General features: G+C 31.8%; 1 protein-coding gene across 4 annotated transcripts in view; it reads left to right on the plus strand.

The window, feature by feature from the left end:
* The window catches only part of LOC140448129 (facilitated trehalose transporter Tret1-like), a 111,856-nt gene extending 91,092 nt beyond the window's left edge, over positions 1-20,764 (plus strand). For 3 of the 4 annotated variants that reach the window (XR_011951658.1, XR_011951657.1, XR_011951656.1), the window contains 4 exons: positions 286-6,908; positions 12,052-12,127; positions 18,473-18,752; positions 19,718-20,764. Coding sequence is in view for 1 of the 4 variants with exons in the window: in XM_072541212.1 (XP_072397313.1) it covers positions 12,052-12,127; positions 18,473-18,752; positions 19,718-20,750 (1,389 nt within the window). In the remaining 3 variants the exon portion in view is untranslated. Of the gene's footprint in view, positions 1-285; positions 6,909-12,051; positions 12,128-18,472; positions 18,753-19,717 lie in introns of those variants that run through there. The other variant, XM_072541212.1, reaches the window with a different exon arrangement.
* The last annotated feature ends 5,837 nt before the right edge of the window (positions 20,765-26,601 follow it).

Here is a 26,601-nt window from a genome sequence, read left to right on the forward strand (position 1 = left end):
TTGTACTGTGGTGTTCATTTTGGGTACAGTTCATTTACAAACACTGAATTTGCCCTTCGGTAAATTTTCATGTCAATTACTAGCTCATAAGTATCATTAAGAGCAGTGGTCGAAATATCGACCATAGACCAATAAAGGGTTAAATAAAAATTTAAAATTCTTTATAACTTCTTTAACACAAATTTTGTTTTTGTTTTCTTGTACAGTATGATTTTTTGTTTATTATAAAAGAAAAAATCTTTTAGTTTATTTTCAATAATAATGATAATGACATATTTGTTTCAGTTTCTCTGGTTTCATTAACCTGCGGAATTTCTTTTGCATGGCCATCACCATTCTTAATCAAACTTGTAAATGATAATGAAAACTACAATATAACTGAAGAAGAAGCTTCATATTTCTCTGTGATAAGCATTGTAGCAGTCGTAATACTACCAGTATTCTTGTCGATAATAGTTAATCAGATTGGAAGAAAACGCTTGCTACTGTTAACATCATTACCTTACGTTACTACATATTTACTTGAAGCATTCTCTAAAAATATTTGGCTATTTTATTTAGCTAGACTAATCAACGGAATTGGTGATAGTATTGCATTTACGTGCCTAGTAGTTTATATCGGCGAAATATCCAGTCCACAAGTAAGGGGTACCTGGGGCAATGCAATTGTTTGGACAGGTTTTTTAGGCCAATTTCTCATTAACGTTTTAGGATTATATTGTAGCGTTACGGTTGCTTCTTTGATTTGTGCAATATTTCCTATAATATTTTTATTTATTTTTGTATTTATGCCAGAAAGTCCATATTTTTATATCTACAAAGGACAAGATGAACAAGCTAAACTCAGTTTAAGAAGGCTCAAACGTAAAAATAATGTAGAAGAAGAGTTTTCAAAACTAAAAGAAGTCATGGACAAACAGTTAAAGGAATCAGGTTCTTGGTCAGATTTGATAACAAATAAAACTAACAAAAGAGCTTTATTTACTGCAACATTTTTACGAATCAGTCAAATATTCTCAGGCATATTCACCCTGGGTCCATACATACAATTTATATTTTTAAAATCTGGAACTGACATTAGCTTGGAAGTATCTACAATAGTATACACGTTTATGAATTTTGCTTTATATTCAACTGCTTCATACGGATCAAATAAATTGGGTAGAAGGGTATCTCTTATTTCATCATTACTATGTACATCTGTTATCTTTTTGCTAGAAGCAGCATATTTTTTTATTGATACATTTTATCTTGATATCAACCTTAAACCAATTCAGTGGTTTCCTTTAGTGGGTCTCATACTGTTTTTGATACTTTCGTCATATGGTATAGGTACTGTACCCTTTCTTATGCCTGGGGAACTATTTGCACCGAATATCAAAGCCAAGGGCGTAGCTGTAGTCATTTCGGCGTTTGGATTATCAAATCTGATTATGAATACATTATTTTATAGTTTGAACAATCTAACCGGACTAGGAGGGCCATTTTTATTGTTTGGGATATCTAACATCATTTCAGCTATTCTGACGTACAAATTTGTACCTGAAACAAAGAATAAGACTTTGGAAGAAATTCAAATTATATTAAGTAAAATGTAATATACTGTAATAAAACTTTTTTATCCATTTAAATTAAAACATAAATTAAAATATTTGTAGAAAAAATATTTTTTTTAGCGACACTCCTGTGACCTTTGTAATAATGAAATTTTATATAACATATTTATACATTTTAAGAAATTTATTAAATTGTTTATTATTGTTATTAATAAACATAAACATAAACATAAACATAAATATAAAAAATATAAAATGTTATTAAAATTTTTATCAAGTAATGCTTTCAGGTTATTTGGAAAATTGTAAGAATGTCTTTGAATTACATATTTAGTACAGTCTATCAGGAACTGCTTTATACTGTTTACTGCATTGCAAATTTTGCATTTCTGAGGTTCGCTAATTAGAGAAGAGGTAGGGATGACTATACCTACAGTGTCCAAGTCGTAGACGTGTAATAATATCCTGTGATCTTCTACTTCTGGAAGTGGACTTTGTAACGAAATATTTTGCCTACCACATAGGGTATAATTATAGGGGGTTGAAAATTGGGACATAAGTTACTGGGGTGGAGATAGGGCAAGCGAAATTAACGATACTTGTGTGAACAGCACTTAGGGCTTATTTGAAGAGCTGGGTCGTGGATAAGTGAATGGCAAGGGGGTTGGATTGGGGCAACTACACAAAAATGAAACAAATGGGTATTGCTTGTCAAATTTAACGTGATACTTGGCCGATTTGAAATTAGGCTCATTCGAGCGCATTCGACCATAACACAATTCGTCCTTATTATTTCTTAGCCCTTCGAATTGCAAGGTACTTGTATAGTCTGCGACAAAGATTTTTTTATTTTACTTATGTTTAAAGTTACTGTGTGTTAAAGAAATATCGTATTACAATAGATTTGACTTTTTAAATAATTATTGTTAAGTATTTTAAATTATAAACATAGATTTTCATTCAAAATTAGAAGGCAAAGTCTTGTCTGGACAAACGAGGGAGATAATAGCAAATGTAATTATTTTTATGCAGAGAGAAGCGATGCAAAATCCGCAGGTTAAATATTTTAAAAAAGTTCAAGAACGTGCTTCCTTAGCAACGGGAATAAGTATAGCCACTATAAAACGGATCTCTCATGAAATAAAAAATACAGAAGAAGGTGCTTCTACATCATTTTCGACGCCTAACAAAAGAATGAGATCTGCCCCAAAATCCAACTTGGGCGATTTTGACAAAGGTTTACCTCGGCGTATAATAATAAATTATTATGTCACGGCAAAACGAGTTCCTACATTGCGACATATAACAAAAAAAAAATAATGAAGACAATATTTCTACAGGGTCGCATGAAACTTTGAGAAAAGTGATGAGAGATATGGGATTTCGATGGAAGAAAGCGAAGAATAACAGGAAAATCCTAATGGAAAACCCGATATACAAGTGCTCCGGAGGAAGTTTCTCAGAAATATTAAACAATATAGGGAAAAAAATCGGCCCATAATTTACATGGATGAAACTTATATTCATTCCTCTCATACCCATGACAGATACTGGGGAAACGATACCACCGCAGGTTTGCACAAGCCAGTGTCCAAAGGGCAAAGGCTGATTATTGTTCACGCCGGTTCATAAAAAACGCATGTTTGACATTTAAATCTGGTACGAAGTCTGGAGATTATCATAGCGAAATGATCTATAATAATTATAAAAATGGATTCATGTAAAACTTATTCCTAATATACCAGCCCGTAGTGTATTGGTTATAGACAATGCATCATACCACAATGTCCAAGTGCAAAAATGTCTCACTAAGGGGTGTAGAAAAGACGAAATGAAGGAATGGTTAACACACATATCTCTGTAGGAGCTGGGTTGTACGCTTGTGTGTGTGTGTTTTTATTTAAAATAAAAATTATTCTTAATCTATTTTCTTATGGCATAATATTGTAATTTACTATTTTTATTGGGAATAAGCCACAATTTTAGTTTAAAATAAGTTTATTTTGAAGTTTCGAGTTCCACTTTGGAAATCGTTAACTCAAAATACGAAATACCAATAAATTAAACAAATTTTGTTTTTGTTACTTGGTAAAAAAATTCTTCTAATAATTTTATTTTATCTGACTTATTCATATTGACAACTCAGCCACTATTTAAGATATATTTTATACGATATATTTATACAAATCTCTTAGGTACTTAAAAAAATAGAAATAGTGGTGACTCTTTTCTAAACTGACATATTACATAGAGTCTAGTCCACTATTTCATCAAATTTTGCCGGTCTCTGCAAAACTACATAACGACCTCAGTCTTCAAGGGGCCATCTTCCAAACCTGACCTTAATTCCCCTCGAACTCAATCTAATACCAACAAGAGCTACCGTTTCCCTTACCTCTCCAACGATTCTTGTCATTAAAAAAACCAAAATTCTTGTTTTAAACAGGTCTCAACTATCTGGCAAAGCGACCTTGAAACAAACTACTATTAAATTTGTAGAAATAACACGTATTATATCGATAATTTTAACGTCCTAGTTATAACCGGAATTTGGAAATCTTTTCTTTTGCCTCACAATGTAAACAGAGAATTGGGGGATTTAAATGTAAATAAAGACAACAAGATTTATATATAGCCCAGGAGTTATAAGAAGATTTTTATACTTCCATATCGATATTTTAAGTAATTTCAACATGCTGGAATAGAACTGGAATCATGCCACTTCATATTCCACTCACTTAATTCCTTATGTTGAAAACAAACTTTTAAATCGCTAGTGACACTCCGACACTCGGTTTCTGATGAGTCATTGGTGATGGCGATACACGCACTTGTATCTGCTCGTTGCTTATATGAAATGGTATCCACAGGATCTGGATTTGCATTAGTTCGGCCTTGATCATTTTTTCAATGGAATGTTTAGGATAATATATATTTTATAGTTCGTACTGAGCTGAGCGAGTCGGAAAGGACTAGAGAATAAACAATTTTTTTAATATTAACATGTTTGATGCTAACAAACCAAATAGATGCTGTATTTTTGATAAAGTTTAAATTGAAAAAAGTCATTTGAAGTTACGACCGCTGATCTGACTCCAAGTTCACCTGTGGATTTATTTATATATCGTCCCTACCATTTCCAACTATCGAATGTAAAAGTGGTACTTTTCACGAGAGGAAGATAACTCTTTTTTAGAGAATCCTAAACCAGCGCCTTGACAAATGGAAAAATTTTTATATTTTTTATATTTAATGTTTAATCCTTGTTAGATTGATAAAAAATCAACCTGCTTACGGTTTTTTTCTTTCCAAAAAATCACATTCGTTGGTCCAATGTTTAAAAATTGCGAATGTGGGTGGCATTTTCGACAGTTCATATTGGTCTAACACATTCATATTCTTAATTAAAAAAGAGGAAAATTAAAATAATTTTAATGTTGGTACAAAATTTATTACAATCCATTTAATTAAAAATTGAAGTTGTAGGATAAAATGGATTTAAATGTGTAAAGAAATTATTAAAAGTATTTTTATGAAAGTATGTATTGCTAGAAAATTAATGTAATTAGAAACGTAAAAAACATAAAAGTTAAAAATAATCACCGTTCTCTAATTATGGAACTTCACGTCCTGTAGTTACCTTAAGTACTCAGTCATGACCCTCAGTTGTAAAATAATTTTTGAATTAAACATTTGAATCATTGTTTTTAGTTGCGTCAGGTTCTGGAAGACAATCTCTAGCAGTACTAGATATTGGTAAAGATTGGTAATATTGGTGGTATAGCTTAGGTATTAAGTTTTGTTCATATAGTGCCAAGAGGTTTTTTTTCTTCCCATCCGTGATTGGGAGTTTTTCTTCGTATGTTTTAACGGGGTTATACTATTTTGTTTATCTCTTTTTTGTTTGGATTCAGGAGATAAAAAGTTTCCGTCAATGATATCCGTCCAATTCCGTTCATGAAAAGTTTCTTCATAAAGTGCCTCACCGAACGAACTTATTGAAAGCAATAATTCACACAATTGTGAACACGTACGTTTTATTCTTATCAGCAATGTTTAGTATTTTCGACAGTTTGCTACAGTCATATTTGCTATCGTGACTTTATTGACAGCAGCTCTAAATAACGATGTAGTTGATTTTCCATACCATTGCCTTAGATTTTTCAGCCATGATGTTCTTCTTCTACCAGGACCACGATTACCTTGGATCTTTCCCTGAATGATCAGATGTAAAAGATCATATTTATCAGAAAGTAAACACATTAAAAAAAAGACACAAGTTAATAAAATTATAAAATTGAGTTCATTACTTATCTATTCATAACATTTTTTAATGTCCCTTACACTACAGTTAAAGAGGTCTATATCACAGATTATGAACGCATTACACTGATATTGCATATAGTTTATTATTGCACAAGAATTACATGGACTACAAGAAAATAGGTCATTACTTTTTACGTCACGATCCGACTAACTATTTTACCCCTACCACAAAACACTCAAAAGCTATTTTGCTTAATAAAAATCTTACCTTACAATTATATTAACCTATATTTTTAGAAATTTTCGAAAAAATTAATTACTGTGAAGTAGTAAAATTTCTGATTAACAATATTTAAATCATTTGTATATTAAATTAGCATTAAATCAACCGTATAGTTTCAAGAAAAAAATATGATTGAAATGTCAGTTATTAGTTTAGATTTGTTTCCTAGGTGGCGCTTGGAGTTATCGTCCCAGACAAACAGTGTGAGTTGTCGTCCTAGCCTGTTACGAGTATAAAGAGGCTTTTTTTTATATTTTCCTATGGTCCTTTAAAAAAGACGCCACAAATAGTGGGTTTAAAACTCTAGATTTTTTTTGTTGATAGATTAGATAAAATAATCACTTTAAAATAAAAATCACATAAAAATGGTAGTCATTTCAGGAATAACATGCAATTTATGCCTATGTACATAAAACTGTATAATCTATAAACACATTAATGTTTTTATAGGAGTGTTTGACAGATATAAAAATAATATTTATTTGAATATAATATGTTTTAGCTTTGTTGTACATGTCTTATACTACTAACCCTGAATTGATAAGGCAATGAACGTGTTTAAATAAGAAATTTAAGAATATTTTGTAACAACATTTATGCGTATTTTAATTTATATGTAGATTATAATGTACTATTTATATATAATCTTTATAAAGTTATATAGATAACGATATTTGATTTCTCTCACATTTACAAAATTTATTAAAAACCATTTCATCTACTTTAATGTCTTAGGAAATATTAATAGTCAAATTATATCACCATTAATGTAGTGCTCAAATTGTATACGCTTCACCAAAACGGTAAGTACGATATTTCTAAATATTTTTTCCTTGAGCCGTCTTTTAAGTAAATAAAGTTTGGCGATAGTGGAGTTTGCTCGCTATATTACTATCAGTTGACCTAAAGAGTTTGTTCTTCATCTCCATCTTCCTTTATTCTGTATTCTTTATTTATAAGTTCTGTGTGCAACCAAAATTGCTCCATTGGAAGCCAAGAAAATACATTTTTTTACGTATACCAATTTTGAACTTTGAAATTAAATTTTCTTCAACTTTTTGTACTTCATTGAAAATGTCAGCTATATCTTATTTTTAAAGTTTTACCGACGACTCTCTTGAGGTGTGAATTTATTCAATTTTCTTACATAAACTTTGAATATTCAAAATTGAAACGACGTAAATTACATCCTTTAATTTTTATAAAGAAATAAGCTGTGAAATTTAAAAAAAAATGGCTAACTTTGGCCCTAATTGACCTAGGTCAAATTTGTTTCTTTTGATATTCGTGAAAAATTTACACTTTCTGAATATGTAAAAATAATCATTTTACTAGCAATAACAAAAAAGTTATTCTATTTGTTTTTAAGTAAAAAATTAACATACTTTTTGTAAAATTATTTTGTAAAATTGGTTTTTAATAATGAAATTTTTTTTCTTCAATTTTTTTTACTATTTTTAAAGCAGAAGACTCACTTTTTCTTTGGCAGGCCGAAAAATTGTTCTAACAGCTTTTTGGGATAAACAAAAGAATTAAATTTATATAATTCAACAAATGGCTTTGAAATTTTTATCATATTTTAAGCATTACAAGACCTAACCTTGACAAAATTTTAAAGTCTTAGAACAATTTTTGCAATATGTAATTATAAATACATTTTTTTCAAAATTTTGCTTTTTTTTGCTTTTATCTAAACAACAAATAGGTGTATTAATTTTTACAAACCGTCGTTTTAAAGCTTTTGCATGCTCTAAAAGACGTTTGCACCAATAAACCTTAAAAGTCTTATATGTACATTTAAAAAGGATATAAAAGAAACCTATGCTAAACAAGATAGGGCTACTGTGAGTAACATACAACAAAAGTTCTTGAAAATGTCAAGCAAAAAAAAGGAAGCAACGTCGAAGAATATACCAAGAACAAAAAGATAAAAAAAAACACTGGTTCGATGATGAATGTAGAACAGAGTAAAAAAAAATCAGATTTCAGATTAAAAAGTTTCCGATCGCAAAAATAAGACGAAATAGAAAGGTATGTTGAACAACGAAAAAAAGTAAAGAAAGTCCTAAAGGCGCAGAAAAGAAAGTAAGTATATCGATGATAAAGTAAAGTGTTTTGAAGAAAATTACAAGAAAATTAAATAAAAAAATTCTACAAAGAGGTTAAAATTGGGTACCAGGGAAGAACTATGAATGTAAAAAATAAGCAAGGAAACCTGATAGTGGACAAAGACCAAATATGTGAAATATGGAAAGAATATTTCAAAGAGCTGCTAAATGGCGGAGTGACTACTGAAAAAAATTATAATGTTCCTAAAACCTCAAATAGTAGTAAAAGAAATTCCAAAGCCCACAAGAAAAGAAATTGAAGAAATAATAAAATATATGAAAAATTAAAAAAACTCCGAGGAGAGCGGTATTGTGGCAGAGAACTTAAAATATGGAGTAGAAGCTTTACGAAATTGGATACAAACCAAATACACTGTCCCACACAAACTGCAATTGATCTGGATTGACCCATGCAGACACAAAATGAAAAAATCTTGGATAAGCCAAACATCAAATTGGGCTTCAGATTATCCTGATGATAACAATATGTATTCTTCAAAACTCAGCTTCTTAATTTTCACTTAAAACCACGTGGACCTCTTAAAACCTTGGAAAGGCTGTTTTTCAAATCCCTTTCGCATGGACTGCAGCATCCAACAAAACGGTGATAACTAACTCACTAAAAAAAAGGAGCCAAATAGCATTTTGAGATTAAATTCAGCTCCTTCTAACTCGTAGGATTAAACAAAAATTCTTGCCGGTTTTTTTTTGGAACTATATGCCGAAAAAGATCTTTACTGTTCCGAACCCAATCTGCTTCTAACTGCTGCTACACTTTTCACTATTTTCCGATAACAAAAACGAATAACGAATTTTAAGAAAATCCGGACTAAACAATGAAACCGACTGCTTTTGGCAGCGGGTCCACCGAGAGTGATCTCATCCTCCTCCCCGTATCCTCTTTCCCGCATCACTTTCCCACTAACCTAAGTGGAATTATTCATACTTATTTGACACGCAATAATCCAAGGGGAATCAATATCAAACGAAATAGCAATTTATGTTATTATAAACAGACTAACAATGTTTATATTACCAACTTAAGAAAATCAAAAAAATTAAGAATATTTTTCGGTGTTTTATTATATACGAGATAAAAGAAAAACGCTACAAAATATATGTAAAGAATTTCTATGCTAAAACAAATCCTGATCAATTGCTATGAATACAACATTTTAGCACAAGGACTTTTCATTGATTATAAAACCGCCTACGATACAATAAACAGAAACAAATTAATATAAACGCTAAAAGAATTCCAAGAAAAAATAGTAAGATTGGTAAAAATGACTATTAGAAAAACCATTTGTGTTCACCAAGGTGACCCGTTGTCTATTTAATATAGTTCTAGAAAAAATCTTAAAGGTTAGTGGGTTAAATAGGCTCAGCACTCTTTTCTACAAAGAGCACCAATGCTTAGCGTACTCTGATGATGTGGTTCTCGTCGCAAGAAATGGAGAAGAAGTGGTAAGTATAGCAAAAAGGCTGATTCGGGAAAGCTCTAAAATAAAACTGAAAGTTAATATTAATAAATCCCAGTACATGGGAATCTTGAACAAAAAAGAATAAACACCAGGGGCTCCTTTAAATTAGATATGGAGCATGGATCAGTTGTAGAATTCGAGAAGGTGGGTGAATAAATGTACGTAGATACCCTTATTGATCAGACATGTAAGGAAGAAACTGAAATTAATCTGAAACTGACAAGAGCAGCAGATATGCTGGGGCCATGAACAAAGTAATTATTTCCAAAGATATATCTCGTAATACAAAAATAAGAGTATACACTAACTATAATTAGAGCCACAATGATATACACTGCCAAGACATGGACTATGAACAAAACCATATAAAATAGATTGAAAGCATAGAAAAGAAAGATACTTCGTAGACTGTTTGTTTGATCTGGGTGATGGAATCTCTGTAAACGGAAGAATAGTAAATAACATAAGATTCGCTGATGACACCGTTATAATGGCAGACACCCTGGAATCACTACAAGAATTGGTAAATAGAATTAACGATTATTGCATTAGATACGGACTAAAAATAAATAAGAGAAAAACTAAATTTATGATTGTCTCAAAGATGCAACATGGAAATGAAAGATTAATGATAGAGCAAACCCAAATAGAAAAAGTAGAGACATACAAATATCTGGGAACCTGGGTTGATGACAAAAATGACCAAAGCAGAGAAATCAAAGTCCGAATTGAAACTGCAAGGCAAGCATTTGTGAAAATGAAGACAATGCTTACCAACAGAGACCTTCAGTTGCATCTTAGATTGAGGGCTCTAAGATGTTACATATTTTCTATCTTACTATACGGAATGGAAGCTTGGACATTGAAGAAACAACACATAAGAAAAATAAAAGCGTTCGAAATGTGGTGTTACAGAAGAATATTAAAAATCCAGTGGGTTCAAAGGATTACCAATGCTGAGGTACTACGACGTCTAAATAAGGAGTTAGAAATTATGAACAGCATAAAAAGAAGAAAACTAGAATATTTGGGTCACATAACCAGAGGAGAAAAATATGAGCTGCTGAGAATTATTATGCAAGGAAGGATCCAAGGAAGAAGAAGCATAGGAAGAAGACGCATCTACTGGCTGAAGAACCTTAGAGAATGGTTTAACTGTAGTTCACTACAACTTTTCAGAGCAGCAGCCAACAAAGTGACCATAGCCGTTATGATATCCAACCTCCGATAGGAGATGGAACTTTAAGAAGAAGAAGACCGTTTGTTAAAAAAGTAGTAGAGGAAGAATGGAAAAGACGAACTAATGTAGAACTGTACCAATAATTGTAAACTAACCCTAACATAACAAAAGTATTGTCAAAACGAAGACTGGAATGGCTCGGAAGTGAAGAATATTGGTTGCAGAGTACCTGAGAGCAAAAAAAAAAGAGAGGAAGGCCAACAAGGAAATGGAGAGATATAATGATGGAAGATATCAGAGAGATGGGAATCAAAGATTGGAAACAGACAGCTAAGAACAGAAATCGATGGAAATTATACACAGCAATGGGCCCAAAAAGCCTGTGGACGCTGAAATCGATGGAAATAATAGGCCCAAAGAGGCCTGTAGACGCTATACATAAATACATGCCTCGTTGCATAGATTGTAGTATAAATTGTTTATTTAGCCCAGAACTTTGTTTAAACAATTTAAAATAAATATTTTTTTTGCAAAATTTCGCTTTTTTCTACAGAGTAGTAGTAGAAAAGGTTATGAAATAGGTAGACAGCTTACATATTTGTGTATTATAGATATAAATAATTAAATTTTACCCAATAAGTGTCATCAAATATACAAAAAAGTTGAATATGCTACTTACCAGAAACAGCAATTCACATAGAATATTTTACTAATATTCCTACGGGATCAGAAATGATTAGTAGCGACTACCCAAACACTACATATAGTTTTAAAATTAAAATTAAAAATATAAGTAACGTTTATAAAGTATAACTAAATTACAGATTCATAACATACATACAGTATCATAACGTAATTTCTTAATCGAGATACCGCTGCTCCAAGTCAGTATATTAAAATGTAATAGGAATATAATTGCCTTGCTTCGATACAATAATACGACAATAAATATAATGACTAAAATAGTCAAAATGACCCAAAGAGAGACATAGCATATATTAATTACAGTACAGATATACTCGTACTGGTATGTATAGTATTTTAAATTAACGAACCTGATCAACGTACTATTCAGGTTTATAGTTTCTCCTGTCGCAGTCAGTTCCGGTATAATTTGTATGTCATTACTACCACAAGTTTTTTGATAACAATAATATTATTTACCTTTGTTTAGATGATTACTAAAGTGAATTTTAAAGATGAAACAAAGGACGAAAAAAGTTGGCCACAAATTCTTGCCTTGCTAAACGGTAAGTTATTAGAATACGTTTTTTTTTACCATTTAAATAAGAATTTTGTACGTTTTTTGCTTTATTTTTTAAAACAAATAGTTTCAAGAGCTGAATTTTTTTTCTGGTTTATGGATGATAGTTTATGGTTTGTAGTCTTTTTTGTCTTAAATTTTGACATATCTTTGCGCGAATCAATTTTTGCCTTAATAAAACTGTCTGTTTTTTGTGGAACAACAACCGATGAAGATGCTTCAGTTACGAACTTCACGAATCTCTCTATAGATTGGGTGTGACAGGGAAATGTAGCGATGTCGATGATTTTTTTTTTTCAGGAGAACCGGAAATAATATTTCGTCAAACCTCTACTTTCAAACTTTGAAGCAATGGAGGGCAAGGTATTTTATTGTTCTGCCAATCAATCAGAGCAATATAGTAATCTGCGTCAAAATTAATTTGTCGAATAATAAAAGGTCTTAGTTTTTCCAATGAGAATGCAACGAAGTGCAAGCTCTTTTATATGCAAGCAAGTATCATGCAGCATACATAGCAGAAGGTCTGATGTACAAAATAGGCATTTCTTTGAGTTACAGGGACTATAACACTTTTGTTTGTAAAACATGCTTTTCACAATTTACGCATTATGAGTTCCATTTAATGTGAAACCATAAAGGAGAATACACCGTGACAATAAAAGTGAGTTCCTTTAATACTGATGATGGATTTTCAGTACAACATAAAGGAGAGAGATTCTCTCTCATGATACCAACCAATATTTTTTTTAATTGTAAACTGTTTGTTCTTGTGCCGTGTAGTCTAATGTACAATTTTATGTTTATGACACTCTCAACAGATTGTTGGATAGGCCAAAATTGACGAAATACCCCTGAAGATGCTCTAGGAAGCGAAAGTACTTGGGCAAGATTTAATTAATAAACTGTGCTCGATATCTGCCTTTCATTTGATCGAAGTTCATAAAAATATTTGTGTATTTTTTCTAAATTAACTTTACGTGCTATTCCAATCATTTTATACTAATTTTGTTTAGAGTTTTAGAAATTTTGATGTTTATATTATTTGTTTTCAATTTTTTTTACTCTAACTCCAGTTTTTTGTCCAGATTTGAAATTAAAAACGAGACGAACAAGCTGAATTTTGCTAAGATTTTAATTTTTATGAGACCAAAACAAGTGTAAAAAAGTTTGCCACTCCCGTCATCATAAGTGGCTCGACAATCCGTTGTGGATCTTGGCCTGCTCACAAAGAAGTCGCCACTCCTGTCGATTCCTGGCAACTTCCCTCCATCTTCTAACCCCCAGAATCTGTAGGTCTTCTTCCACATCATCAATCCATCTCATTCATGGTCGTCCTCTGCTTTTTGTGCCCTCTAGTTTTGAAAATGTTAATCTCTTCGTGTATTCGTGATCTGACATCCTAGCAATGTGTCCAGCCCATCTAAGTCTCTGCACTTTAACGAATTTCACAATTGCCACTCCCGTGCTTTCTATAAAAAACTCCCACGTAGAGAGGGGGAAACAGCAAAAATCAATTTACCAAGAATCTATACGCTACTGGAAAAAATATTTCAAATGAAAAATGTAGCTGAGATAATTTTAAACAAAACTATTTAAAAGCCCTTTTTGTGTAAAATAAGCCGTTCTCTCAGAAACAACGCTTAAAGCGACCGACGATTTTAAATGCCATTTACGCGCTCGAAATCAATTTTTTAAATAAATTTTGTGTCAACTCGACCGTAAAAATTATATATTAGCTTCTGTAAAGCTGTTAAATAAACGTTGCGAAATTTATCAATAAAATGTATTGACTGGTCACAATTTTGATTGCTAGAGCCTAATTTTCAAAACCATAACATGAAATTTTAGATGAAAAATTTTCGGAATCAATTATGATGCATTTCAAATTCATATGCCTCAATATACTGATATTAAACTTTCCCATTAAAAACAATCTTACGCCACGGAAACTGCCTCCTTGAAAACGGCATTAGATGGAATCTATAGCTGAAGTTGTTTAATTTCGAAAAACGTACTTATGCAATCGTAAAGAAGCATAAACTGAATGTAAAAGTCTAACTTCAGCAATTTTTAGGCATATTTCAAATATCTTGTAATTGTTTTCAAAACTCGGAATGAAAATTTCATGTTGGCAAAAATTGCGCAACGTTTATTTATTTAACATCTTTATAGAAACTCACTACATTTGCTGTAAACTCTATAAATTGCATACAAATATCGTTCTGAAGCGATTTTCTTCTGATATCTTAAAGCAACTTAATTATATTGACAATTTTAAAATGATATTGTCAATATTGCTGAGTTGCATTCCTGGGACGACTTTATTCTATTACATGAAATCAACTTTAACTTAAGAATATTCGTCAGAAAACATCGCGTGTGAGTCGTCTTGAAAAAGACAACCACATGCAATAATGATAGTAAAATTCTCCTGTCAGTGATTCCATATTTAATCATAAAGTTTTTCCTTAACCCTTTCACCACTGAATTTAGTTTTACGTGTAAGAGACTGAAACTATTCAGTTTTATAATCAGAATAATTAATTTAAACAAATTATGTATATAATTAGTCGTAAAATTCACATTTGTCCGTTCTAAGGAGGTGGGAACTTCTGGCCCCAACAGTAGTTTTGACTGGGGTTTTAAGATCCCATCGGATTACAAAAAATTTTTTACTTTTCTTTTAATTTTGGATTTGCATCTCCCCAAACTTATTAACTGCTCAACTACAGGTACTAAATAATGATAAAAGAGGAACTTTCTTTCTTTTATTCTGAATTTCCGAAAATATTATCCATGAATTTTTTACAGAAACCATTAACAATTTGTAGAAAACTTTACGCCACCATTTTGTACATTTTCTGTCTAAATCATAGGTGGCAGTCTTTTGATCAGCCAAATCAACCCCTCCCATATATTTATTAAGTGTAAAATACTATAGCTTCAGGGCAATAAAAAGTGCATTTTTCGGCTGTTTTTAGTTTTCTTTTAATCTGTGATAAAGATGGCGAGTGACAGTTTTATAAAAGTAAAACTTCTTTAGAAGAATATAAGCACAATGAAGAGGAAGAACAAAGCGGGTTCCGTGCAGGAAGATCGTGAACCGATAACGTATTTTGTCTTAAATAATAGAATAAAGATCGGCTAAGAATCTAGAAACTTATATTACTTTTGTAGACCTGCAAAAAGCATATGACAACATCCCCTTAACAAAACTGTGGACAACGTTGAAAAGATCTAACATCAACCACACATTGATAAATACTATACAAGAACTATATAGAGACTGAAAGGCACAGATAAAAACAGGAAAATATCTAACGGAAGAATTCCTGGTTACAAAAGACTTGCGACAGGGATGCTGTATCTCACCAACCTTATTCAAGATATATGTTGCAGCGGCATTGGAAAGATGGAAAAGAAAGGTGCATAGGATGGGTATAGAGCTTAGTAATGAATGTATATATACACTCCAGTTTGCTGATGACCAGGTAGTGCTATCGACCGACAGGGAAGACATGCAGTACATGCTTAGAAAACTGATAGAAGAATATAACGACTGGGGAATGAATGTCAATACAACAAAAACCAAATATCTTTGTATTGGAAACGAGTCAGATAACATAGACCTCGAAAACGGACAACATATTTCCTGCTGTCAGAGCTATGACTACTTGGGTGTTGCCTTTGACAATACAGGAACTGATACACGGGAAATAGAAAAACGAATCAATCAAGCAAAGAAAGTCTTAGGATGTCTCAATGGTATACTGTGGAGTAAAGAGATAACGAAAGAAAGAAAATTTAATATATATGAGACCATGATTAAAACTACTCTTCTTTATGGCGCTGAAACACGGAGAATTAGTGAAAAGAACAAAAAACGAATAGAAGCAGTAGAGATGGATGCAATGAGAAGATCTTTAGGTATTTCCAGATGAGACCGAATCAGAAATGATGTAATAAAATAACGTATGGGAATAGAAGGAAATATAACTCAAGATATAGAGAAGAAACAATTAAGGTGGTATGGGCATGTTCAACGGATGCCAGCAACAAAGAAATTTAACAACAAACGACTGCAAAGATAGGAAGAAATGGTGTTTAGGTATCGGACAACGTCGAAAGACGTTCTAAACCGATGTATATATAAAACTTCTTTAGTTTCCTGCCATTACGCCTTTATCATTTACCAATGAATTAGATTCAACTCTAAATAGTTTTTTATCAATAAATTGTGGCGTATTATTTCTGCGCTTCATGTATGTACCAACGGATGGAAACTCAAGATTATTCATGTAATCAACAGTGGTAAAAAAAAAACGATCAATACACAAACATACGTCTTTTAATTGAAGTATTAGACATAGTGTCGCTACCACCCTCTCTTCAAGAGTCCCCTCTAGTGCTGCGATTTCCTTAGCGGAGTAGATGTTAAAGTCGTATATGTAACCAGTCATGGAATCGCATCGTGGCCATAATTTGATACCTCTCATGATCGGTTTGTTGTGCTTAAGAGATTGAGAGAATAAGAAGGAAAACGGAATCCAGGCCATAGAATAATGTCATGGTTGCGTTATTTGAGAGAGTGGTTTGGCTGTACCACTAATGAACTCTTTAGGTCAGCTGTAAACAAGGTCAGGATAGCCTTGATGATTTCCAATCTCCGATAGGAGTGGCACAAGAAGAAGAAGAAGCTTGAGAGATTATCGCCCTTTGAATTTTACCATCGTCTCATTAATGGATTGATTAATTATTAATTAATATCTTGCCTTTTGAAATCGTGTTTTTTTAAACAGTTTACGACGTCTTCTAAATAGTATGTTTTAGAACAATTTTGAGGTTTTATTGGGTCAGTATCATACATTTTTGAAAGTAGCAAAGTACATCGATCTCTACCAACAGAATTTTTTATTATACCATTTGACAATTATTCAGTGTTGGACCAGTACTGGTTAAAGCTCGGTACCCTATTATAGGACATCACAAGAGTGCAGCTAAGTACTATCATAATTTCATACATGTCGGTCTCCTCGCAGTTAAGTTTTAAATTCTTTCTTCTTTTTAATAGCTTTAGCTTTAGCTCCTAGGAAATAATTTTAGAAACACATCTAGCTCAGAAGAGTGTCCGTTGAATTCCAAAAGATTGACACCCTTCGTTTCCTTAGGCAATTTTCTTCTAGGTATAAAATTTTTCGAAGGTATTTTCCAAGTTACAACATGCGTGTTTACATTGGGACACTGCTTATATCTGCTTCTTCTGAACTGCTTTTACCTTTGTCCTCTTCGTCGCTCATTTGAACTCCTCTTTCACTTCCATCTTCGCTGTCTCTAGGAATATAGTCAGACTCATCAGAATCTGAAAATGGTTCGTCTTCTGAGTCAGTTATATTATTTATAGCTTCTTCTAATTCTTTTTCACTAAGATGCCGGTTTCGTCTCATATCTAAAAGAGAAAAAGTTTATTACTGATAGGTAATTTTGATCCCATATAAAATTACTGTAGGAAACAAACAATCCCACTAAATTATTGTTTGCTAAAATACCTTACATTTTATTACTATTTATTGTATTTTACTTATTTGTAATAGTATTAACCTCTGCACGGTTTATTCCTTAATTTTAATTAAAATAAGCAACGTGTTCTTGCAATTTCATAAATAATAACTCAGACAGCCATGCACGTACCACAATACATCGATGTTAGGTTAGGAAATTCAATCATGTGATGACACCAGTGTTGCCGATTGACGAGAGTAGACTATAAATTACTGAAATATTTCCAACTAAAGTCCCTTGCAGTGGCGGTTAATATAATATAGTTATAGTTATTGAGTGGTAAGACCACAACTCTGAAACGAAAGGTTTTGGCAAAAACAAATAACCATACCTATCATCGTAAATCAGAAAGATAATTGTTTAAGAACTGCCTATTACCAAAAGAAATCAAAAGAACGAAAATATTTTCGTTAGGTCATAAACTAATTTTGGTACTTACCGGTTCTTGGCTCTCGAGAAAAAAGAAACAAGATTTCAAATCATTGGTTCAATTTCCTCCTCTGTCCTCCTGCTCCTTCTTCTTCCTCAATCCAGAAATCAGACATTGTAAAAATCTTACAAGGGTGAGTTTTAGGAGCAAGCCCGGAAGTAGTAGTGACATACTTTTTTGCATCTTTTTTGGGTTGTCAAAATTAACATTCTCAGCAAAATTCAGATTCTTCGTATGACTTTTAAACGTTGAGATATTCTCGTCTCTGACGTTTAGTCTATTATCCCAATTATAATTGTTTTCGATTGATAGTTACAGTTTAGACATATTTATAAATTTTAGCTGCTTTGATTGGAATGGTAAGTGGCATTGTTTTTGCATGGCCATCACCGTATATTATCAGAATAGTTGCGGATAAAGTAAATTATGATATTACCGAAGAACAAGCTTCCTACTTCACGACCGTCCACGTGATTGGTTTATTTATACTTCCTGTATTTCTGGTACCTGTGGTCAATATTATTGGAAGGAAAAACTCGCTGCTTTTGGTAGCTTTACCATACTCAATTTGTTTTACAATCAAGGCTTTTACAAATAACTTATGGTTGCTGTACGTTGCAAGGTAGTATTTTTATTTGGTTATTATAACTAGTAAATAATTTTTACATACCAAAAATTTTAAACAACAAAAAAACTAATAAACTTTGGGATTAGGGAATGTCTTATAAACATTACAGTATGGAAACAACATTTTTCGATAGGGATATAAAATATACGGTCCATTTAAAATTTTCGAGAAAATAATGTACTTGCGTTTTGACTTACCCTGTATTCTATTGAATAAATATAATCAAAATTATTTATTGTTATAATTTTAGATAATTATCATAAAGTTATGACTACAACAGATTGTTGTTTTTGTAACTCTTTTCAGTTATACAGCGTGTTGAACTTGTTAAGATTTTCATTGAAAGGGCAGGATAAGAATGTCAAAATTGCTCCAGAAGAAACTTGACTTCAAATTTTGGAGTCTTGTTAGGCATCACAAAAGATGCAGATTTAAAAAATTTTAGCAAAAAATATTGACACACAACCTCAAAATTCCATAAAACGTAAAAAATCATTTTTTGACCATCAACTCGCTTAATTTTTAACCAAAATAGATTTCCTTTTTTTTTAAACTTTTTTTTGCTCCATAAAAATATTTGAACAAAAATAAGAGTTGGCGGGAAATTCAAATTGATTTAAGCGTTTGAAAATTTTAAACGCTTGAAAATTTTTTAAAATTTGAAATTTTTTAATTAAAAATTTTAAAATTTTTAATTAAAAAAATAACAAAAAATGAGCTACTTTTTTGAAAATTATTTGAGGAAATAGTTGACATCAATACCTTTAATTTGGACTTCAGATGAACCACTTTTGAGTCTTTGAGTTATATTGATTTAAAAGGCGAAAATCTGATTAGAACCTTGAGTTTGTCACAAAAGTTGATCACTCTGTATATAACTTTTGGGTACATTAAAGTAAATAATGATTTGTATTTATTGTTCCTACTTTGTGTTTTTATTAATATTACTAATATTTTAGGTTATGTGGTGGATTTGGCGATGCACTTCTCTTTGCCTCAATGCCTGCCTATATTGGAGAAATTTCTACACCGAGTGTTAGAGGCGTCTGGGGTAATGCCTTTTTATGCGCGGCTTATATTGGCCAATTACTTATAAACATACTGGGCAGCCTTTATACTGTCCAACAAACTGCGTTAATGGTATTAGTTTTGATAGCTTTCTTTTTGTTGACATTTATTTTTAGAGTGGAAAGTCCCTATTTTCTAATAATGAAGGATAGATCTGAAGAGGCTAAGAAGAGTTTAAAAATTCTTAGAGGAAAAGAAAATGTCGAATTAGAGTTTAATCAAATTACACTCGATGTTAAGAGACAGATGGCCGAAAACGGTTCTTACCTTCAACTAATTAACGTAAAGGCCAATCGAAGAGCGTTAACGGCTGCTACTTTTCTAAGAATATCGCAACTTCTCTCAGGAATCTACGTATTTACGTCATATACTCAGTTCATTTTTCAAAAAGCAGGTGGTAACATCAGCGCACAAGATTCATCTGTTATTTATATAGGGGCAATATTAATTTGTTATGTAAGCGCCTCCTATTTTTCTGATAAACTAGGAAGAAGAAAATCTTATATAATTTCTATATTCTTATCAGCTTTGATTATGATCTCAGAAGGTATGTACTTTTATATTGACATTAATGTACCGACTATAAATATGAAATCTATAGAATGGTTACCTTTAGCTGGTATGCTGCTATTCGTATTAGTTTCGGCCTTTGGAATTGGACTAATACCAACTTTGATGTTAGGTGAATTATTTTCAGCTAGTGTAAAAGTCAAAGGAGTCTGTATCAGTACTATGGTATTTGCAGGCAGTTCAATTCTTGTTAATAATATTTTCTATTACCTTAATAGGTATACTGGACTATATGGTCCGTTTTTCTTCTTTGCTTCCTGCAATCTTATTTCCACTGCTTTGGCATACTTCATTGTACCTGAAACCAAAGGAAAAACTCTAGAGGAAATACAAGAGTATCTTAGACATAAGTAAAAATCATTTTTAAATCTAAAGTGTTTTATTTCGAACCTTATTATAACTGCGAAAAGGGTTACGTGCCATATTTCTATATCCTGTAAAAGCACAAACCTTTTTCATGAAAAAATGTGCGCTATTTGTCCGTTAATAACAAAAAAATACAGAAAATGGGAAAAACTACACAGGAAGGTTAAAATATGTCAAAAACGCAGTGCTGGGGGCAAAACATTATCAACTGAAGATCCCCACAATTTCTAACTGAAGATAATGACTATTATTTCCAGTCAGAGACATCTTTTATATAATTGAATTGAAGATTATTGAAAACTCAATAACACCAACTGAAGTGAACAAAGTCCTAATGTCAATATAACATGAATGAACTTCTGGACGCACAGGCCTCTTAGTTGAACTTTTAAATTATGGACGGTAAACATTGTATTTAATTGTTTTTTGAGAGGCAAAGAACTGCAACCCGAATGGAAAACAGCTTTCGTATCAAACATCCACAAAAAAGGCGATAGAAGAAAGTCCTGCAACTACAAAGGTGTAAACGTAACAAACTTTGTTTCCAGATTTTACAGAAAGATTATGTGCTGGAAAGTCCTGTACTGACAACCTCTTTTGCTTAAAACAGCTTTAAAAAAATAACAGCCAGAAACTTAAAAATACATATGATATTGGTAAATATAAAAAAAAACCATGATAGCATACCCCTCAGTAAATTGTGGTCTGTAATAAAGACGTTTTAAGTAATTACCGACCCCTGTCAAAGGGTAAGATATTTTTTACACCCTTTTTTCTTTATATTTACATCTTTTGCTACTTCGCATATTTGACTTTGTATTTTCTCCATCTAATAAGTGTCCCAGGTTCTCATAGGTTAACTCATTAAGAATCCAACTTAACTCCATTTAGCATCTAAGTTTCTTCTAATTTAGAGACCATCTTTGTCCCAGTTCGGAAAGAAACGCACTTTTTTAATAAAAATTTGGCTGATGCCGAGGTCACCGTCTAGTTAATCTGATTTACAGGTTGTATAAAATATTGTATATGGAATACTGGAATGGAGACCAAGAGATGATGCCCACCGAAGCAGAGGTCGTCCACCAACACGTTGGACTGACGATCTAAAACGTTATCATAGGAATTGGATGCAAGAGGCACAGGATCGAGATAGATGGAGAATTATGAGGGAGATCTATGTCCAGCAGTGGATAAGCAAAGATTGAATGATGATGATGATGATAAAATATTGTGAATACATTCTTCTTATATTCTAAGACAATTTGTTTGATGATAATTTCTAGTTAAGAGAGTTTATTTAAAAATCCAAGAGATTAAATATAGTTATTTTTATTAAAAAATTTTTATGATAAATTATGATAGTGCATATTTCATTATTTATTCTTAAATATTTATTGTTCATTAAAATTGTGTACAGTCTCCATTTTAAACATGTTCAAACGAAGATGAGTTAACTAAACAGTAAATTCTGGGGTTCTTTTTTGTGTTTTTAAATTGCTCATTTGATTTGTTGTTGCTGTTTTTTATTTTCAACACAGTTAATCAATTACAAAGCGGACTTTTACAGTACACAATACGTTTCTTATAATACATGGTCTATACTTTTATTGATATTTGATATATTTGATTATTTGATTACTTTATTTGATTATTTTGTATATTGATCATATTTGATATTTTGAATATTTGGTATATATTATATTTGGTATATAATTAAAACTTTTAAAAACATTTCTCATCTCTATGAACGACCCCGACCATAACCTACCAGTACTGAGTAACGGTGCTTTCGAGCCAGAAGTTTAAGTCAGAAGTTTAGTCTAAGTAATCTAGTTCACTATCTATGGTAAAACTTGTGTCAAGTAAAAAGTTTCTCCATTACCTATTATTTTCAAAATTTTATCCTCTTCTTTCTCTGTGTTTACTTTTTCATCTTGTGCTTGGGTTTTATTGTTTGATATTTCGAATGATGGAATTTTCCCTTCGCCGTCTGATTTATTATTAGCCTCCGATTCATGATCAAACAATAGGCCAAACTCATCCCATACAGGTTGTACCCGTCGCTCATATTATTATTAAGTTATTCTATGAAGCTGTAATAGTTATTTTAATTGACTACAGTTGTAAAATGTAATATAAGTCAGACATTACTTTTAAAATCAAGTTCAAAAAATTCTATGACACTTAGTGTGCTTGAAATCGTATACCCCAATAGACTTTTTTGACTTTTAACAAACTTGATCGGAAAGAAACGTTGGATTAATACATTATCATATCCGACTATGTTTTATTTGAATGTTATGAGCATGTGCAATCCATCAGCGTCAAACAACAGCTAACGAAGGATCTATGATTGACGTATGAAATACATCAAGACACTAACCATTAAGATGTTGATGAAGCAATCTTCTTGCTGGACTGTAAAATAGATTTTCTGTAATTGCTATGGCTACATGTTAATTTTGGTTGCTGTTGAAGGCTGCTGTGTTCGTGTTGCGTGGAATGCTGATAGACTTATTAATGCATTTGGTGGAATTGCTTTTCCACGTATTGTATGGCTCTGATAAGGTTCAGTTGTAGAAAAATCCCCAATGAAGCAATTATACCAAAAAATTAAATATTTTAACCAAAATATAAAGAAAATTTAAATAGCAGAAATATAGTATAACCCCAAACTACTGTTTACCAAAGGTGAGAAAGGCATGTCTTGTTAACAAGTGTCAATCAGTTTCACTAACATAGAGTGACAAAACTAATAGGAGGGACTCATACAAGAGTTATACGGAAAGTAAAGGGGAAATTTGTCAAGCCTCCAAAACAGCACCAACACGGAAGCGTCTTTTTAAACTTATAGAATATCAATTGAAGACGAAAACGGTTTAAACCATTTGAACTTGTTACATCATAAAATACCAAGTGATTCGATGAAAAAGACTTTAGTCTTTAACACCTTTAGTATATTAGGACGTAATAAAATTATTCGATCTTTATATAAACTATCCTTATTTAAATAGGTGTGCAAACTCGATTAAAAAAATTAAACCTATTTCGCAAAAAAACTGTTTAATAATTTTTTTAAACTGATATTTTTTTGGCAATAAACGTATATAAAGCGTACATTTTAAATCCTTATATTGCTGTTCATTTTGTTAATATTTTATGGGGTACGAAATTAAGAGGATTAAACAATAATACGATGAATAATGCAATAAAGAAGTCATTATCTATGTTGTAATATGTCAACATATTTTTTTCTTACCACTAAGATTGGTTGTATAATATTTTTTTCCGGACATTTATGAGTAAGTTGAAAGGCTTATTTTTTTAAACCTCAACACACTTGTATGTATATGCAATCTAACATCGTGTAACTCAAGACTCAAAGCAAAAGAACGCCAAAAAATCTATTATACGTTAAATAAAACAATATATGAATAGAAGAAAATAGATTAAATAATAAATAATTTATAATGAAAATCAAGATTAAAAGTAGAAGAGGTTTGGGCAGAAAGAAAAAATCCTGGCTGTTTGGACAATTATTTAGTGTTTATGTACATATCTTTTTTCATTTTTTATGACCTACAGTATATTATTTTACTATAGTATGATCTCATTTAATTACCTATGTATGTTAATTACTTATTATTATATTTTTAATCTTTTTTTAAATTCTCTTTTAAACTGGCCAATACAATATGGTTATCAAGGTCTGAGAAACCAATTACCCTTAATTACCCCGAAAATCCAAAAATGCTTTTATAAGATCACTTTTTCGAGAGTTTTATCTAAATTATTGCGATTTTCAAAATGGGAATACATACACTATTGCATATAAAAGGTTCGACTTACAATTTTAGAAGCTAATTTTTTACGGTAAGTTTTCCAAAATTCTGGACTACCGAGGTAGAAAAATCTGTCCCTACAAACAGAACCGGGCAGTAATAGCCGATACGGTCATATCCACGTGCTTATGATGACTCGGTTTTCCTCGCGATGGTCTTCATTGTGGTTTCCACATTTCAACACAAGGTAAGTGAGTTTTTCCAGAATTGATAACATCTATATGCTTTTTCCCCATTTTGCAGTTGCAATATTTATTAATTTAATGAACTAAACAACTAATTTCAATACGTCTTACTGTTAAACACTGGCTGAGAAACTTGTGAAACTGTGAACCTGAACTGAAACGAAAGTTGTTAGCAAAATATCACACAACACCAGGAATGACTAAAAATGATCAAATAAAAAAACAACCAGACCAGGAATCCATAATAAGTAAAATAAGCAAATCAATTGGAGTCATTGGTGCACGTATAGAGGATATATAATAATGTCCAGTTTATAGCGTCCTTCGCCTTCCGGTTCTCAGAGTCCATTTTGGTCGTAGATCTTTCTCTGACATTGCCTTTTTGACTCGATCAAGCCATGTTATTTTCGGGTTTCCTCATTTTTTTAGCTTTTATCTTTCTTCTTATCTTTCCTTAGCTGTATTTCTTCTACCACGGTGGTTGTTTTTTCCATGAGTTGTCTTATTTCTTCATTTATATCATTCTCGATATACTCGCTGATTTGCCAAAAATCCATTTCGAAGAAAGAGTTTTTGTTCCGTTTTTTAGTCTGTTGCCAGGTTTCGATCTTATAAAGTACACCGCTTTTAAAAAAGCTGTTATAAAGCTGTATCTTTTAGTTTAGTGATCGTTTTTGACGTAAAAAGTAGTGAGTTTCATGCGCCTATTATTTTTTCCCTTTTATGATCCGTTCTTCGATTTCTGTTTCAGTGTGTCCATCTCTTTCCATGTTTTCCTCAAATAGATATATTTGGAACCTTATTTACCCTAAAATTCTCGAAGAACTGATTGTTAATTTTTATTTTTAATCGAAGATCATTGTAAAATATTTATATTGCCATACTTACCATAGTCTACATAGGAGTACTATATCATAAGCTTTAGTCAAGTCCACACATAATAGATAAGTTGGTCTATCACTAACCATTTTTTTTATTTACTTGGGTTAAAGTTTAGATATGGTCGATGAAAGATCGTCCAGCTCGAAATTCTGCTTGCTGTTCTAACTCAAGTGGTTCTTTTTTGGTTTTCGAAGAGGGTTTTCATAAGTTTTCCGTACAATCTGGTATTGTACGGAAAATGAGGGTATTGGTAAATGGGATGCAGCGGTAGTTTTTGCAGTCTATCTTATTTTTTAGGGATCGGTGTAATCCATCCTTATTCCTAGCTTTCAGGTATATTATCTCCGTTTAGGTATCTATTAAAAAGTTCTGTCAGCATATTACGAAGCGTCGATCTTGCATTTTTCAAAAGATCAGCGAGGATTTTTTCTGGTTCATAAGCTCTTTTATTTTTCATAGCTTTTATGAGTTTTGCAAATATATCGTATTTGATGTTTATTTCTGGTGCATGGATTTGGTATCTTCTGGGTGTTTGTTGAAGATATTCAGGTCTGGACTATTGTAGTTCTTTTGCGTTGTGACTTTTATGTACATTGATGTTGTTGCTTGGTGTGATGGCTTCCCTCCTTAGATTTCGTATGAATTTCCAAGCCTCCGAAGACTTGCTTTCACCCACAATATCATTCCACTTCCTCGCATTTTTTCCCATGTTTGGTTTCTATGCTTTATAACCACTTTTTTTAATTCTTAGTTGAATACGGCATTGGCTTTTCTCGTCTAATTCTTGGAAGTTAAACTTTTTGTGATACGCTCGTTGCTTCATCTGTTACTGTTGTTCTTGTTCATCACTCCATACTATGCTCTTATTTGTTTGTCGGTAGGATGGTTAAGATATTGCTATAAAATTGCTGTGATATAAAATTTGCATTC

Source organism: Diabrotica undecimpunctata, chromosome 8 (assembly GCF_040954645.1).
Source record: "Diabrotica undecimpunctata isolate CICGRU chromosome 8, icDiaUnde3, whole genome shotgun sequence".
NCBI lineage: Eukaryota > Metazoa > Arthropoda > Insecta > Coleoptera > Chrysomelidae > Diabrotica > Diabrotica undecimpunctata.